This window comes from Ursus maritimus, unplaced genomic scaffold (genome assembly GCF_017311325.1).
Source record: "Ursus maritimus isolate PB19 unplaced genomic scaffold, ASM1731132v1 scaffold_7, whole genome shotgun sequence".
NCBI classification, from domain to species: Eukaryota; Metazoa; Chordata; class Mammalia; order Carnivora; family Ursidae; genus Ursus; species Ursus maritimus.
The window spans coordinates 75285697-75303583 of NW_024426885.1; the positions used below are offsets into that span (position 1 = coordinate 75285697).

The 17887-nt window shown below is 38.3% G+C and overlaps 1 protein-coding gene across 15 annotated transcripts in view; it reads left to right on the forward strand.

The window, feature by feature from the left end:
• The window catches only part of PCDH15 (protocadherin related 15), a 768547-nt gene that overhangs the window by 487523 nt on the left and 263137 nt on the right, over window positions 1-17887 (forward strand). For 14 of the 15 annotated variants that reach the window (XM_040624601.1, XM_040624600.1, XM_040624598.1 and 11 more), the window contains one exon: window positions 12539-12618. The exons of the other annotated variant lie outside the window; for it this stretch is intronic. In XM_040624601.1, coding sequence (XP_040480535.1) covers window positions 12539-12618 — 80 coding nt within the window. The remainder of the gene's footprint in view (window positions 1-12538; window positions 12619-17887) is intronic. 15 annotated transcript variants of the gene reach the window in all.

Consider the following 17887-nt stretch of genomic DNA (forward strand, 5'->3'; position numbering starts at 1 on the left):
ATTAGCTGATTTGGAGCTAAGGAAACTTTTTTTTTTTAAGATAAAAAGATAAACACTATTTGTTTTGGAATAGTTACTTAAGGAAACTGAAGAATTCATTTGCATGTCTCTTCTTGTATATTGAGTGCTTTTTATTTTACATGGATTCACAAAATCTTGTAGCAGTTTGAAAAAGAAAGTGAAGGGAAAAAGTCTTCTTTGCTCTGATCTTCATTCACATACCTGCCTCACTCCACACACACACACACACAAAGACTTTTTTTTTTAAAGCTCCAGATTAAGAAAACATACGTTTCATAGACAGAGGCAGAATTATCTAGCAATAAAAATTAACTCAGCTTTGCAACAGAGTCATTCCCTACTACCTACCCCCAAACAAAAGTAGGTAATTTTGATTTCGATAAACAAATGATTACAAAGAACAGCAAGGCTTGATTGCGTCTACACGTCTCCTAATTTAACCAGCATGAGAAGGGTGATTTGAATCAGAAGTCACCTTCGTGAGTCAAGAAAAATTCAAAGATTGATGCCAACAATAGCAAGCTGAGAAGACCCAGCTGTTTATGCTTTCTCTTTCCTAGTTTAATTTTATTTTTACAAATAATATGTATATATTCATAAGTGCAATCATACTGCACACTCTATTTCTTTTTTATGCAGCTTTCTTTTTTATTTCCTAGTTTTGCTTCACCTCCCATTCCCTACCTCCTTTCCCCCCGGAATAACTCCGTAGCCCTTCTTCATGAGAGAGCTCACATGAACCCGCTGGAGTGCGTTTAACCATATTTTCCCATCCCGGTCATATGCAATCGTGTAAGATATGTAAGTGTGTGTGTATAAAGGACATACACACATGATACACATAGAGGTGATTTCGCCATTGTCATCATATACATACATTTATTTTACGTTAATTTTTCCTTTGAAATGATATAAGCCTTGACAGAAAAAATGTGGTATCAGACAAGAACGTTTGAGAGTAAGTTCCCAGCATGCTGTGCATTCACCAAGTACAATTTCCAGTTCCCACGAAGAGTGCGGTCTGCTATGTAACCACCACATCACGGTAGAAATTGGGGAGTGACTGTGATGCGTTCCTACAGTCTAGCCCTGTTACTCCAGTCAACGTTGCCGATTACTCTTGTAACATCCTTTACGGCAAAATGACCGAAGCCAGGATCGCTTGTGCTTCATACCGTGTTCATCTTCCTCTGCACCAATCCTCCCTTGATGCTATTGAAGATTTGCAGGTAGCTTATTTTCTACATTTTCCTTCACTTTGGGTTCGTTGATGTCTCTCAGTGACTGGTTCAGTCATGGGTATTTCCGCAGGGGTATCTCTGAAGTGATCATCTCATTGCCTCCATCAGATAACAGAGGGTTTACAAGTGTCCCATCTAGGGAATGCTGCTGTTGATAACCTGACCTAAGTTGCACCAGCCTTCAAGTGTGTGGAGGACTTACCTTCAGATGATGCAAATGGTCTTCCCTTAGTTATCTTCCCTCATTATTTTTAACATCTATTGATGTTCTTTGGCTGAATTATTATTATGAGTGTTGCCAAATAATGATGATCTAATGCCGTCATCTCTTCGACATTGGTTAGTTGGTATTCTGCTAAAAGAAAGGCTATCTTTTCTCCCCCATGTATTTATTCATTTATTTATCAATACCAATGTGAACTCAAAAATTTATCTGCTTCAGTTCATTATAAACCATGACCATCATTATTTATTCTGTGCTCAATTGTCCCAGAATTAGCCTTGACAAGCTCCAATGAGCAGGCTCTTATGTCATTTTCGCATGGTCCTGTCATGTTTTGAGCACCCATTTTAGACTTCTCTTATCCCAGTCCTGGATCTAACTATTTCTCTAAAAAGCTCTGGTTTCTTGAAGTGGGGGGTGGCATTTAGAAACCCAGATCTGAGAGCACAGAATGTTCATGGCTCTTGGCTGTCTCTGCTTCCAGGCCTTCTCAATGGCCAAAGCTGGCAATGTATGTACATATGTCTGTGTGCACACATGAGTGTATTCAAACATACACACATGTTTCTATACATGCCACATGCATAAGTGTATATGATATATACACACAGGTTCATTTGCATCTGTATTTATTTACGCCTGCGTATATGTGCATAGCATGCATATGCATATCATATGTAATGTGTGTATACATTTTATGGATTATGAAATATTACATATATATAAAGCCATTAGTTCACACTAATAACTGTCACAATGAGAAAACTGGTTCTCTTAGCCTTAATATATTTACTTCTTGAATGTAACCAGTCTCCTCTTGACCCCCATGTCGATGTCCTCCTCACCCCACTCATGTTCTGGTGCCACAAGCCTGACTGTCCCTCCTCTTCTCCAAAACAGATGCATTCCCCACCCTACATGGACTCCGGCGTGCTGTAAACACCTTCCCTACCGAGTCCAAACTTCAGCACATCTCACTACCACCTGCTACCATCACACACTAAATGGTCGCTTTCTTCATTCCATTTGTGCCGTGATAGTCTACAGGAGACTGATGTCCTACCCCTTCCCACGCAGACGGCCTCATGACCTCATAGCTCAACAGCCCACAGCATGCCATGCAAAGCCTTTGTGGGCTTTGCAACCACACCAAGCAACCACTCTCTCGGAAGCATAGCTTTTTCCTTTAGGTTGCCATCCCATTCCAGGCATTGTGAGTGCCCTCCTTTGCCCCACAGGGGTAGGGATGCCCCATGACAGGCTGCTGCCCTCACCCAGGCTCTGACTCCCCACATCAGGCAGTTCTAACAACGTTTTGTAATTTTCAGATTGCAATGTTTCTGCTTCTCTCGTTAAATTTATTCCTGAGTATTTTGTTTTTTTAATTTTGTTAAGTGGAATCTTTTCCTTAATTTCATTTTTAATCATTCATCACAAGGATATAGATATACTATGGATATTTTCATATTGGTCTTGTATCCTGCATCTTTTCTGAACTCATTTATTAGTCTAATAGTTTTAGAGTGGATTCTTGAGGATTTTCTATTGAAAAGATAATGTCATCTGCAAATGAAGATAATTTTACTTCTTCCTTTCTAAGATGACTTTTATGTCTTTTCCTTGCCTAATTACTCCGACTAGACCTTTCAGTAGACTGTTGTAATAGTTTTTAGTATAAATCTTTGTCTTATTCCTGAGCCTAGGGGAAAAGCTATTAGTCTTTCAACATCACTATGATGCTAGTTGGGAGTTTTGTGTAGTTCTCCTTTGTCAGGTTGAGGAAGTTCCCTTAAATTCGTAGTTCATTAAGCATTTTTATCACAAAAGAGTATTGGATTTTGTCAAATGCTTTTCCTGATATTTCTGAGTTGACCTTTTTTTTTCCTTTTTAAAAAAATCTGTTTATTACATTAATTGATTTTCTTATGTTGAAACAACTTTGCATACCTATGACAAGTCACATTAGGTCATTATATATGATCATTTCTATATATTGCTGAATTTGAATTGCTAGTATTTTGTTAAGGACTTTTACTTCTATATTCATTATACTGACTTATAGCATTCTTTTCTTGGGGTACCTGTGTCTGGTTTTTGTATGAGGATGATACAGGCCTTCTATAATTAAGAAGTGTTTCCTCTTCTTCCCTATTTTGGAAGAGATTGTGAAAATGCTGTCAATTCTTTAATGTTTGGTAGAATTCACTAATAAAGCCATTTGGGCTTGTGTTTTTTTTTTTTTCTTTAATGCAGTTTTTTATTGTTTTGCTTTTGAGATTACTAATTTAATCTTTTTGACTCCTGATACATTTATCCAGATTATTTTTATCATCTTGAATCAGTTTTGATAATTTGTGTACTACTAGGGATCTGTTTACTTCATCTAGGTTATTTAATATGGTGGTATACAGTTTTCCATCATATTTACCTAAAATCTGCTTTATTGCTGTGAGGCCAGTAGTGATAATTTTGTTCCTAATTTTGTTCCTAATTTTAGTAATTTGAACCTTCTCTGTCTCTCTCTCTCTCTTTTTTTTTTCTTTATCAATCCGATTAGAAGTTTGTCAATGTTGTTGATCTTTTCAAAATATCAACTTTTGGTTTCATTGATTTTTCTCTACTGTTTTTCTATTTTTATTTCATTAATTCCCACTTTAATTTGTTTTTCTGTCCCTCTCCTTGCTTTAGGTTTATTTTACTCATCTTTTTCCATTGTCTTAGGTGAAAACTTACTGACTTGAGAACTTACCCTTTTGTAGATATAGATACTTACAGCTATACATTTTTCTCCAAGAATTGCCTTATATTACTGCATAGTTTTAGGCAGTTTTTTTAATAATTTTCACTCATTTTGAAGCTTTTTCTAATTTCCTTTTATTGTCTTCTTTGCCTCTGAGTGCCATGTTTCATTTCTGTATAGTTGTGCATTTTGAGACTTGATGTTGTTGGTTTCTAATTTTATTCCATTATGGACAGAGAAAGGATTAGCAGATGGCAGACAGTGGGTTTCTGCAACACGGATTGACAGGTAGGGGATAAGGAATGCTGTTGGCCTGTCGCTCCAGGGCAGATGCCATAGTCTTACATTGGTGCTGATGATTCTCCTAACACCTGCTACAAGTAGACCTTCTCTCATGCTGTGCTGGCTGGGAATTAGAGGGGAAACACCTTATTGTTCCAATGCCACAGACTCCTGCTGTCCTTACTGAGATTCTGTAGATTTTTTTAAAATAAATGTCTCTCTCGTTACTGTACACTCTTAGAACAACTTCCAGAGGCTTTAATCTTTTTAAACAATTTTTAGTAGTCATGGTTGCTTTCATGGAAGAGGGTCCACAGAGCTCTTCCCTCAACCATTCCTGAAGTATCCCCTCTGTGTGCTCTATGCTAGTTCATTTTTAAGTGCAAGTATCAACTGCAAAAAATGTATTAAGAGAATAATCTTGACATGTTGGGTCTGTTTATTGACTTAGAATAATTCATGTTGGTTATTATTTGTTATGAATTATGGATACCACTGAATTTGTCCTTTTTTAGCTCCAAGTGTTGATAGAATTTTTCCCTCATCATTTCTTTATGCCCCACCCCCACCAAGCCCATCCCTCCCCTTCCAGGATTAATTTATTAACTAGATAAGATCATACGTCCTGATGCATTCTGATTAAACATTCTGGTACATAGGTGACTGGGGGAAATGTGATGTTTTATGTTTAAATTTTAAATTTTATGTCTTCCTGATATTGGTAACATATCATGTATGCTATTTGCTCAAGTCTTCCATGGAGTGAGTTCTATTGATCACATTGATGACTGACTTTAAAAACACTGTACAGGGACACCTGGGTGGCTCAGTTAGTTGAGTGTCTGACTCTTTCTATCAGCAAAGGTCATGACCTCAGGGTCCTGAGATCAAGCCCCACATCAGGCTCCATATCAGCAGGGAGTCCGCTTGAGATTCTCTCTCTGTCTCTGTGCCCCCACTTCTCTCTCTAAAAAGAGAGAGAGAGATTTAAATTAAAAAATACCACTTTACATATTTTTTAAAAAATTATTGGATGCAATTTCCTTCTTGATATTAATATGAATAGTATTTAATGCACTAAGCTGCATCCGAGATATGAACTATTTTACCACTGCTTAATCATCACGACAACCCTGAATTAGATGCCATTCTATTCAATATCATACATGGAGTCACTGAGACATAAACAGGTTTAGTGATTTGCATAGCTAATAAGTGACAGATTTCATCCCCCCCCCTTTTTTTTTTTTGCTTTAAAGCTCAAGATTTTTAGCTACAAGATTAAATCAGTTCCTTGGACAATACTTTTAATTCGAATAGAATTCTAGAGTTTTCTAAACATCTATTGCCTCATCTGATTCTACATCAACTATATAGACTATACATTTCAACTGTTATGTACCCATTTAATGATTGAGAATACAGGTTCAGTGACAGAGCCCAGTTCAGGGAGTTTGAAGTGAGATAATTAGGACTAGGTCCTCGATCTTATGATTACTAGCTCTGGGCTATTTTTTTGTAAGTATAGGCTTAACCAAAGTACACAGAACACTATTTAACTCTTTTTCAGTACTAATATCACAAATGACTGGAATTTTCTCAAAGGTAGGGACTGTAATACATAACTTACATCATTCCTGATTCTTAACATTCTTAACATATTCTTAACATATTCTTTTTAATGGCTTCCCAGTACATTTTTTGGCTTACTGAACACAGGATAATGTGACCCTTAGGTTCTAAATTAGATTCTGTATTTTTTATCAACAAATGGTATTGTGGTATGTGAGGCTTAATGGATGCCAATGCTTACTGATCCCCATGCTCTTGTTTAAAGTAGATTTTTCTTTTTCCCTCAAATTTCCAAAAGGAAATTTTTATATCAGGATCATACATGACAAAACAACACTTCTTGACATAAAAAAAAGTCTGCATTATTCATTGAAATAGATTCGTAAACATTAACATATTTTGTCAAAGGTCCAGCAGTTTCACACCGGGAGTGCACACTTACACATTTTTGGAAACACTGCTGTCCTGAACTGAAAACCTCCGTTCTGGCTCTCAAGTAGTTTAATAACATAAATCAGAACTCGTTTGCCTAAGTGAGAAAAGAAAAGATCATCTGTATCTGTTGATTTTTATCTCTTTTAGAATCCCTCAGGGCAGGTGCTTTGTCTTAATGTCCTGTGAAATGCGCAGAATCATTCTGTGTGCATAAAGTGCACTCGGCCAGATGGTATTTGATGGCTGGATTCGTCTTTAACATGAACGGAATATTAGTTTAGAGAAGATTTGTTTTCTTTTCAAAATTCCTTTTTTCCAGTGTCTAAGCACCATGCTTATTGAGATAAATACTTCTGTGTCCCCCTTGGTGCTTCTCACAAATGGGAGACCTGAATCATATGGGTGAGTTACCTGGTTGAGCAGACCAGAAACAGGAGCAGCCTTAATCTTTAAAGTTACTCTATGTCCTACAGGCAAATATTAAAGAACAATTAGCTTTATTTTAGTTCATTGTGTTGTTAAACATCTATCAGCAGACCAAGGACTGAATAATTCCATTCTTGCTAGCTGTCCAAAGAAAGCATCATTCAATCATTTAACCTGAAGTATTTAACCTCGGGTTGTTTACCTGAGGCCAAAGGAAACAGGAGCTGGTTTTCCATTTGTCGCTATTTCTCACATTCACTCAGCGTTTTTCCATCTCATGGCCTTCTCCTTCCCTGTGCCCTCTGCCGGATTGCCCTTCCCCACATGACTTGCTCTCTGGCCCCTCACAAATGTTTGAAAATGTTCACATTTTCCTGATAGCTTTCCTGATGACCTATGTAACTCCAACTCCCCCTCCACCTCCCTGTATGTCCTTCCTAAATTACCTTATATTTTAGCAGTGCTTATAGAGATCTGGAAGCTGTATATTTTCATGAATTATTTTGTTTTGTCTCTGACTCCCCCTGCTACAGTGTAAGGTGCGCAAAGGCAGAATTCTTCTCTGTGTTGCTCACAGACTTTCATCTGTGTGGGAGCCCCAGCGTTCATTAACACAGTTCAGATGACTCATGACTATTTGTTGAATTCAGGAGTGAATATTCTATGTGTTATTGTGGTTAGCTTCATTTTGTAGCTAGGCATCTTGCCTGAGAGGAGAAGGCACAGCCAGAGCTGAATCCCAGGGGGCTGGCCCCGGAGCCCACACCCAGCAACCCTCCCCCCTGGAAGACCACGGTTCCCATACTCTCTCAGACCTTGCACAGAGGGCTCAGATTGGACTCAACTGATCAGAAATAAAGGCATAGAAAATATATTTGCACAAAGGATGAGAGATTCCTTTTCTGTTATGGAAAACATTGACACTACCCTCTCCCTTTTTAAGATGAAAGTTGCTATTATCTCCAGATTAAAAAAAAAAAAGAAAAAAAAGATGTATTTTCCAATTAAGTAAGTTATAGGGAACTCTAATTGGAATGGTGACAGAAAGACTCCTAGAATTGAAGTCCTTTGCATTTCCCCTTTACTATATGGTTACTATGAGGTTTAAATGAGTCAAGGCATGCAAGTATAGTTCCTGACACATAGTAAATAGTCAATAAATTCTAGCTTGAGGATTCACTGTTCAATATCATATTTGCATTTCTGCCCATCATTTAGAGATGCCTGGCTAGCCTCATATATAAAAAAATATATTTTTTAAATTTTTTTTAAAGATTGTGTTTATTTATATGAGAGAGAGAGAGAGAGAAAGAGAGCACACAAACAGGGGAGAAGGGCAGAGGGAGAGGGAGAAGCAGACTTCCCTACCCCCGCCCCCACCAAACAGGGAACCCGACATGGGGCTTGATCCCAGGACTCTGAGATCATGACCTGAGCTGAAGGAGCCGATGGAGCCACCCAAGCGCCCCTAGAAAAAAAACTATTTAAAAAATGTTTTTAGAAATGCATTTTAAGTCAGAAATATGCACATTATCAAATCTTAATACTCCAAGAATCATTGCTTTTTCTGAGTTTTCTAGTTATTCCTCTCATGTGTTATTTCTTCCTTTAAATAATTTCTGTCCTTGGGCTGCCTGGGTGGCTCAGTCAGTTGAGCATCCGACTCTTAATTTTAGCTCAGTCATGATCTCAGGATTGTGGAATCGATCCCTGAGTCGGACCCTGTGGTGCTCAGTGGGAAGTCTGCTTGAGATTCTCTCTCTCCCTCTCCCTCCACACTTCCCCACTCACACTCTCTCTCTCAAAAATAAATAAATAAACTTGAAATAATTTCTCTCCCCAAAGATTGACAAGTAGACATCTATAGTCCTTACACAAGTGCTAACACATGTAATGGATAGATTTCACAGACCTGATCCAGATAGCACCATCCCCCCCTTGCATAGTTGACTGAGAAATGATGAATCCTCCCTAATTACTATCCCTTTGGCCACAGATTCCAAAAAAACCATAAAAGAATGAAAGAAACAAAATAATCAAATAAAGGATTTCCTTCCAAATCCTGGGTCTTCAAGTTTTCCACTAGGGACACAACCTTACATGAAAACAAAGTAGGCAAATTACTGGCTCTCACATTTCTTAAAAGCCAGAGGTATTTAAATTGTCAAACAAAACTGGAAGAAATATTTCAAGTACTTCAGGGATTGAAGGTAATTAATGTCGATGAAAAAATTGAAAATCCTCCAAGAATTTCACTCTCTTATTATTTTAGTAACATAACAACATAATGACTTAAATAAATAAAATGACACTACATTCACAGTGCTCTCATCCCACAGCAATAATGTTAAGTATTAGAGTAGACTCAATACATTAGAAGAAAGATGAACTTTAATCTGGACTTAAAATTATTTACACAAAGCCATCTTGCTTCAGAATCCACTTCTTGTGGCTTTAATGAAAATTCAAGACAATAAACTGTCTTTCAAAAAACAATAGCAACCACATACCAATGAAAAAACAAAAAGAAATTGATAATATATATAATAATATGACAGGTAAAAATGATTGATTGAAAAACAAAAGAAAACTTTTAGTGTGAACTTTTCAATGGTAACAGGTAGTTTCTTAGTGACATAGGCAGGCCAGGTCTGAGGACCAGAGAGGGTCCCGCAGGAAAAGCCAACGGGGTCCCTGGCTGCACGCAGAATGGAAATCAAATGAGAGCCAGGAGGAAGTGAGAGCAGAGTTTACTGAAGACACAAAGATTGAGTGCAGGTACAGACAGTGTCTGGGAGACACAGAAAGGAAAGGAGAGAGAGTCTCATATTTATTCAGGGTCTGAGGTTTTGTTTTGTTTTGTTTTTTAAGATTTTATTTATTTATTTGACAGAGAGAGAGACAGCCAGCAAGAGAGGGAACACAAGCAGGGGGAGAGGAAGAGGAAGAGGCAGGCTCCCAGCGGAGGAGCCTGATATGGGGCTCGATCCCCTAAGCCTAAGGCAGAGGCTTAACGACTGAGCCACCCAGGCACCCCCAGGGTCTGAAGTTTTTATTGAGGATTGTGGTGTGGTGTACGTATGCTTCAAGTGTTCAGGAATTGGGCAGAGCAAGGACAGGTGCCTACATGTCCTCCATAAGTCACATTCCATGGAGCCAAGAGTCTTGGGTTTGAGATGTCTAGCAGGGTGGTCTTGATGTGGTTTTGGAATATAGGTGAGGTTCAGTTGGGGTGGGGTCTGGAGCTCATGACCAAGAAAGAATTCCTGAGACATCTTTGGTGCAAAATGGTGGTTTATGGAAGCACAGGGACAGGACCCTTGGGCAGAAAGAGCTGTTGCCCTGGGGTAGAGAGGGGTAGCTGATTATATACTTGGGAGTTGGGGGAGGTAAGGAAAAAGGAGGTGTTCAAAAGAACTTTCATATGCTAAAGAGGACCTAGGAGATACCTGAGGCTTTGCCATTGTCAAGTTAAGGTTGTTTTTCCCTCTAGCAAGGTATTAACATAAAGATAGTACCTGGAACACTACATCAAAAACTGATGACTATGGTGACTAACAGAACATTAAAAGAAAGAAAGAGAGACAGAAAGAGAGAGAGAGAGAAAGAAAGAAAGAAGAAAAGAAAAGAGAAAAGGAAAGGAAAGGGAAGGGAAGGGAAGGGAAGGGAAAGGAAAGGAAAGGAAAGGAAAGGAAAGGAAAGGAAAGGAAAGGAAAGGAAAGGAAAGGAAAGGAAAGGAAAGACAGTTGCGGGTTTCCTGGAAAAATGTCACACATGTCCCACCCAGGAGTGGGGGGTTCGGGGGAGGTTGCAGGGTGTCAGCTGGTGCTTTGTCCTCAGCTAGCCTTTTGCTCCCTCATCCATCTGGATTACACACAGGATGACCTCATCTGGGCATTCCTGCCCAGCCACTCCTTAGATGTTACATGTGGTGCTAGAGGAGTCCGCAGAAATCATTAATTCCTTGCCCCTTACAAGGAGGACTTACTACAATGCATGTACAAGGTGGGGCTGCAGGTCCCAGAAGAATAGAAGCAGGGAAAGGAGCAAAAAGTAGATTTTTATAGAGTCTTTCAGTTTCCCTGTCTCACTAAATATAGCATAATTCTGTGTTTATTCAAAAAGTTAACTGCCATTATTTGTAGTTCTGTTTTCTCTTTTTGGCTACTACTTGCCTGGCAAAGAACAAAAAATAAGAGGAAAATATCGAGCATGTAGTATCAATTCCACTGAGCCTGTCTAAGAAAATATTTTGTTTCTTACTCTCTAAGATTTTTTTATAATTAATTCAAGGCAATTTAAAATTCGAGATTGAGCTATAAATGGAATGCTTCTAGATATTACCCTCGGTAGTTGAATATTTCATCATATTTTACTACTTTATTTTACTCCATCGTATTTTAGTGAGTGTGTATTGGTCATAACGCAAAAGCATTCCTCCAAAGAAATAGAATTCAGGCCTGAAAAAGGTGGTCACTTGGCGTAATTAACATTTGACTGCAAGAAGGGTGCTAGGGAGACAGCAGGGCCGAGGGTAAGACGGCTATCACAGTGATCCATGAAGAAGCTGGTAGGCAAGGAGTTCAGATACAGCCACAGACTGCAGACCGTTGAAGGGTGAATCCAACGGGACATGCTGGTGGGCTGCACTACAGAGTAGCAATGAGAGTTAAGGTCAAAAGACAAGGCCTGAGCAAGTAGGAGGTGCAGCTTTCACTGTGACTGAGGTAATCAAGACAGAAAGCAGCGCGCTGTGGTTTTCTTGAGGGTGGAGGAGGGACATAGCGCAGCATTTCGGGGTTTTAAATTGGGGATGCTTATCCTTCATCCATCTGGGTGTTCAAGGAGGACATGGGATATGGCTGAAATTTAGAGGAAAAGGCAGGGTGAGGGAGATCTACTCAAAGTCAGAAGCTCTAGGTTTTGTCTTCTCTGACTTGGGTGAAGGAGGGAAAAGAAGAAAAAGGGTAATATTTATTGGAAACTTTCAGTGCACCAGATGTTAGTCTGTGCGCCTGGACAGAAATCATGTCAATCGAACCTCCCAATATTGATTGACTTTTGTATTGTTAAAGTTCTCATTTACAAATGAAGACGTTGAGAAATAATCACACATCTAGTAAGTGGAGTGAGTTTTGGATTCAGGTTTCTGGCTTTAGACTCAGGAACCATAAAGTTTCCTGATTTGATATATGCTCAGCAGAAAAAGAAACCAGTGGAGAACATAGTTTCTCTGTACTGTAAACATTTACACAGAGTATAACACATTTGTTTAAACTGTAGAGATACACTCATGTAAAATTAAATACATAAGCCTTAAAAGAGCCATTAATCTAGTTCTGCACCAGGTAAGATTATGTACACATTAGGAAGATGTTATTCTTATCCATTGTTATTACTTTCAATTGAGAGGGAATGACAGACATGCTGGGGTCAGATATGAAATTCTGAATTTTACATCTTGCCGTTAGCTTATTTGTTTTCCCTTAAGCATCTTGTGGATATTCCGTGCTGTTAGTTTCAAGTTCCTATATTCCACTGTACAAACCAAGAACTATATCAATTACTCGATAATTCAAGCATGTTTTCTTTCTGAAGGCAACTGATCGAGAGGGAGACCCAATAACATACGCCATTGAGAATGGAGATCCTCAGCGAGTTTTTAATCTTTCAGAAACGTAAGTTAAAAATGATTTCAAAAATTTATTTTTTTAGAAAACATTAACAGTGTACTGGTGGCAGGGGGACAGACTTCTAATCAGAGGTTTTCAGCTGTTTGTAGTTTTATTTTACTTTTTTTTCTATGAATGCTAATAAGATCTGGGGGCAGGGGATAATTCCGAATTCAGAAATCTTACCCAGGAGACTATTTATTTTAAACATTTTTACTAGGTAAAAATCCACTGAGGTGGAAACATTTTATTTGTAGGCTGGGATTAATTAGATCCCTTTAAAGTTGTCAGTTACTCATAATAACAAGGGCATTTCTACCAAGAGTAATATGGCGCTAAATTGTTCATTCAAAGAGAATTTTGTAAGACAAAGCATAATTCAAACACATTTAAAGTACCACCGAAGTCTATCCTTCAGTTTTTGAGGAACGTAGGTGTATTCTGAAAAAGCTCACACAAAAACTTGGCATGACCCTGCTAAGCCTTCTGGGGTCTTTATTGGTGTCCCTCTACTTCCCTCGGAGCGCTGTAGAGATCCCGTTAGTCACCACCAGGAGAAAGCCAGGAGGCCCAGAAGGAGGCATGAGGTTTACAGAGAGATCACTGGCTTCTCTTCTCTAAGAGAAAAGCTGCCCTGTTGCTGTCATGTGGGGCTGGTCCTTGGAGAGTCATGCTTGCTACCTCTCTGATTCTTTCTGTGTGGCCACGAGTGGTTTTACTTCCTAAAAGAAGGGAAATCTGAACAGGGCCTGTGATTACAAAGTAAGAATCTTCACAAATGAGCCAGACACTGCTTTTGTCTCAGGAACATGGGTGCATGATGCCAAATCAAGAGAACCACGTGTGGTCACTTGTCTTGGAAGGAACACCAGTAATTTCACTCTGACTAGGATGTTCCAACCATGAGTTAATTTGCCTGGAAACAGTACTTCTCAGACTTTGATTTCACAGATGAATAAACTTCCATTTAAAAAATGGAAAGACAACTACTTAGAATTTCTCCCCATAGATACATACCAATCTCAATTAGCTATAATTTGCAATCTTCCCGAAAGAAATAAAACTTTTTAAAGGGACACTTTAACAGGAATCATGACTGCATGGTACTAGTATAAAAGTACATGTATAGATCACTAGAATAAAGTTAAGAGTCCAGAAATAACCAGATTTTTAACTTTTATGGTCAATCGATTTCCCCAAAGAAAGGCCAAGACAATTCAACCAAGAAAGAATAAACTTTACAATAAATGAAATTTAGGGCTACATGCAAAAGAATGAAGCTGGATCTTTACTTCACACCATTAGCAAAAATTAACTCAAAGTGGATCATAGACCTAGTGTTAGAGATAAAAGTATATAACTCTTTAAAGAAAATACAGAAGTAAATCTTCATGATCAAAATTAGGCAATGTTCTCCTAGAGATGACATAAAAAGCAGAACTGATTAATAAGACAGATAAGTTGGACTTCATCAAAATTAGGAAAATATATGCTTCAAAAGACAATATCAAGAAAGTGAAGAGAGAAAATATTTTTAAACAATGTAGGTGAGAACTATTACAACCCAGAAATAAACAGAGAAATAACCCAAGTAAAAGTGAACGGGAATTTGCCTAGACATTGCTGCAAAGAAGCTATATGAATGGCCAATAGCATGTGGAGATTCACTTGTAATCACTAGACATTAGGGAAATGCGGATGAAAATCACCAGATACTGCTTCTCACCTATGTAGAATGTCTATAATGAAAAAAGGAGGGAAATAAGAAGTATAGGTGAGATTTCAGAGTCCTTATATATTTCTGGAGGGGAAGTAAAGTCAGAGTGTATTTGGAGAACAATATGTTGTTTCTTCTAAATGTGAAACGTAGGGTTACCATATAACCCAGTAATTTTACCCATGTCTACTCAAGAAATGAAAACATGGATCCACATTAAAAAGTTGTACAAGAATGTACACAGCAGAATTGTTTACAGTAGCAAAATATGGATACAACTTGAATGTCCACCTACAGATGAATGGGGAACAGAATGTGTATCCATACAATTTCTTTGTCAATAAAGAACATAGTGTCGACACCTGACACAGCATGGCTGTACCTTAGAAACAGTATGCTGAGTGGAAAGTCATTCACAAAGGACCGCACATGGTATGATCCCATTTGTACGAAATGTCCAGAATAGGCAAATCCATAGGGATAAAAAAAATAAAATAAAATAAAAAAGTAGATTAGTGATTGCCTGGGGCTGGGAGGTGGGAGAGAACAGGGAGAGATTGCCAGTGGGTGATGCTAATAGTGACGGACATGTTCCAGAATTGAGTGTGGTGACGGTTGGACAACTCTGCAAATATACCCACATCCGTTGAATTGTACCCTCTAAATGGGTGAGTTTGATCATTTTGGAGTTACGCATTAATAAAGCTGTTTTTAAAAAAGACAATAGTGAACCTTTCCCCTGACCTTACTCTCTGTGAAGGATTTCCACTCCAGTGTTTATCTGCTTTTCCCCTGAGGCTGAAAGATTTTCAACTGCGGGCTGTGAAAGCTGATGAGCTGCCGATTTTACCGAAGAAATTCTCCTCTTGTGCTGCCTACCCTAGCAAGTGTGTCTCTACTATTTCTCCCATCTCTGCTTTTGAAACCAAAGAGACCCCCATGCAGGTCACAGACGTTCTTGCAGGTGTGAAAGATGTCGACACAGCATCCTCCTTACCTTCACTGATCACAGGTCCTAATACCGCAGCTCCTACATCAACTCCTTAAGTGCAAAATGCTTCCAGGACACTAGAGGAGGCACGTCCTCGTGACAGTCGCATGATCTCTTTTGATGACCTTTCTTGATTCAGGGTCCAGCATGCTGGGTCCATTGCTTTCTATCCTATGGCCATCTTCCTTCAGCCACCTCATTGCTGTTGCTGTCATTATAGTTGCAGGCTATCCTAGACCATTACCAACATATTTCCACACATTTGAAATGGGGAAAATTGAAATTTTAATCCCTTCCGTCTCTGAATCTTCTGGGCTGCCTGTGCAAATTTGCACCACGGCTTCTAAGTTTTAAGGATTTGAATACTTCAGGTACTCGTTGAGAGAACAATAGAGAAGAAAGAATGGTCTACCTTCTCAGACACTATAACATATACAAATAATGTTTCTGGTTACATTTTCCTTCTTACAACAACAAAAAAAGTACATGTTCACTGCTTACTTTAAATATTATATTATTTTGCGTTATGAAACAAATTTTAGCAATAATCATCATTACAAAACCATTAGTCTACCTTGCTCTATTGAAATAAAACTGGGCCAAAAGTTTTCATAAATCCTTAAAAAAAATCCGTAGTAATAAAGAATCATTTCAATACTAGTTTGGATTTACCAAATGTTGGGTTGTTATAATAATGTATCAGATTAGTCATATAGTCACAAAAGAAATTCACTCTTTAAAGAAAAACCTCGTTCCTAAAAATCATAAGCATTTCTCATGAAAATCATTCCATAGCACCTGTTAAATGACCAGATCTGTGTGGTTCTGTAATGTACTGCATTATTTTAACAAATTTTCATAATGTCTTTGTTGATTGTTACAAATATTTATTCGTCAAATATTCACAGATCAGTAAACATTTAAACAAGATGTAAACAACACTTCCTTTCTAGGGTGATGGCCAAATATTGATGTTATTTATTGCAGGACTGTGCAGAATTCCTCTGAATGGAATTGTATACAGGGGATGTGATGTAACAGTGAAAGTTTCAAATGCTGAACAGAAGAACCTCAAAGAGTTAGATCCACCCCTTGTTAAAATTTTATTTGAAAAATTTTCTTTTTATCTTCACTGGCACTTTTATTTTTTTTCTACATGACTAAATTCATTTTGACCCTAAATTTAAAGCTTATTATCTTTGTCGCATCGTTGTGCACTTCACGATTACATTGAAGATTACATAACATATAAGAAAATTATATGCATTTTCTGTTCTGTCACTCCTGCTTTCCAAATCTGTATTCAAATGGAACTACTTTCTCACGCCCTTGACCCCCTCAGCTCCTGCCCCTGTCCCCTTTTCTGAACCTCTGCCAGTACCCACCTCCCTCTGTTGGTCTCCATTTGCTAACTGCTAATCACTATTTAACATAGAACACCACATCTAACTTGAAGCAATCACACATTTTCAAGTACACTCTAGCCTCTCTAAATATCATTATGAGGCTTGAAACATGGTGCCCATGGGCAACACGATAAATCTCTCAAAGACTCAGACACTTGTAAGTGTAAATGATATTAAATCGTAGCCAGTGGAATATATCGACAGCGTTTAAAGGAAGCCTAGAATACAGAGCATGAAACCTGTGAGATCATTTCTGTCAGCCCGTGATGTGGCTGCTGGAATATTTCCTAATCGACCGTGCAATTGGGGAAAACGGCTACTGGGAGAAGCAGGTTTTAAATGTTAGCAGATTGGTTTGTGTGGAATTAAATACCCTCCTCTACGTTTTATTTACATGGCTTAAACAACTTTTGAACACCACTTTTACCGTTAGGCAAAGCTACTCATTGTCCAAAAAAGCTTGATTTTGTCCAACACAATACATTTCAGAAATACAGCTTTCGAGTTTGGTGAGGGAATGCTGTGTAATCTAATTAATATAATTGAAGTGAAATTCCCATAAAATTAACCATTTCAAAGTAAACAATTCAGTGGCATTTAGCAGACTCGCAGTGCTGTACAAGGACCCCTTTTATCTAGTTCCGGAAAAGCTTTACCACTCCAAAGGGAAACCAGACCTGCTAAGCAGCTGCTCCCTATCGGCCCCTCCCCTCACTCCTGGCAACCACTAATTTCTGTTCTGTCTCTGTGGATTGATCTATTCTGGATATTTCATATAAATGGAAGAATATAACATGCAACATTTTGTGTCTGGCTTTTTTCACTTAGCCTAACGTTTTGAAGTTCAACCATGTTGAAATATATATCAGTACTTCATTCCTTTTTATACGTGCATCATATCTCATTGTATGTATATACAGTCTGTTTATTCATTCATACCTGGATGGACATTTGGGCTGGTTTTCTATGCCTGGGCTTTTGTGAATACTGCTACTATGGACACATATGTACATGTATTTAAGAATCTGATTTCAATTCTTTTTGAGTATATTCCCAGAATTGGAATTGCTGGATCATATTATAATTTTATGTTTACTTTCTCAGGAAATGCCAAACTGTTTCCCACAGTGCCTGGACCATTTGCTCTTCCCACTGGCACTC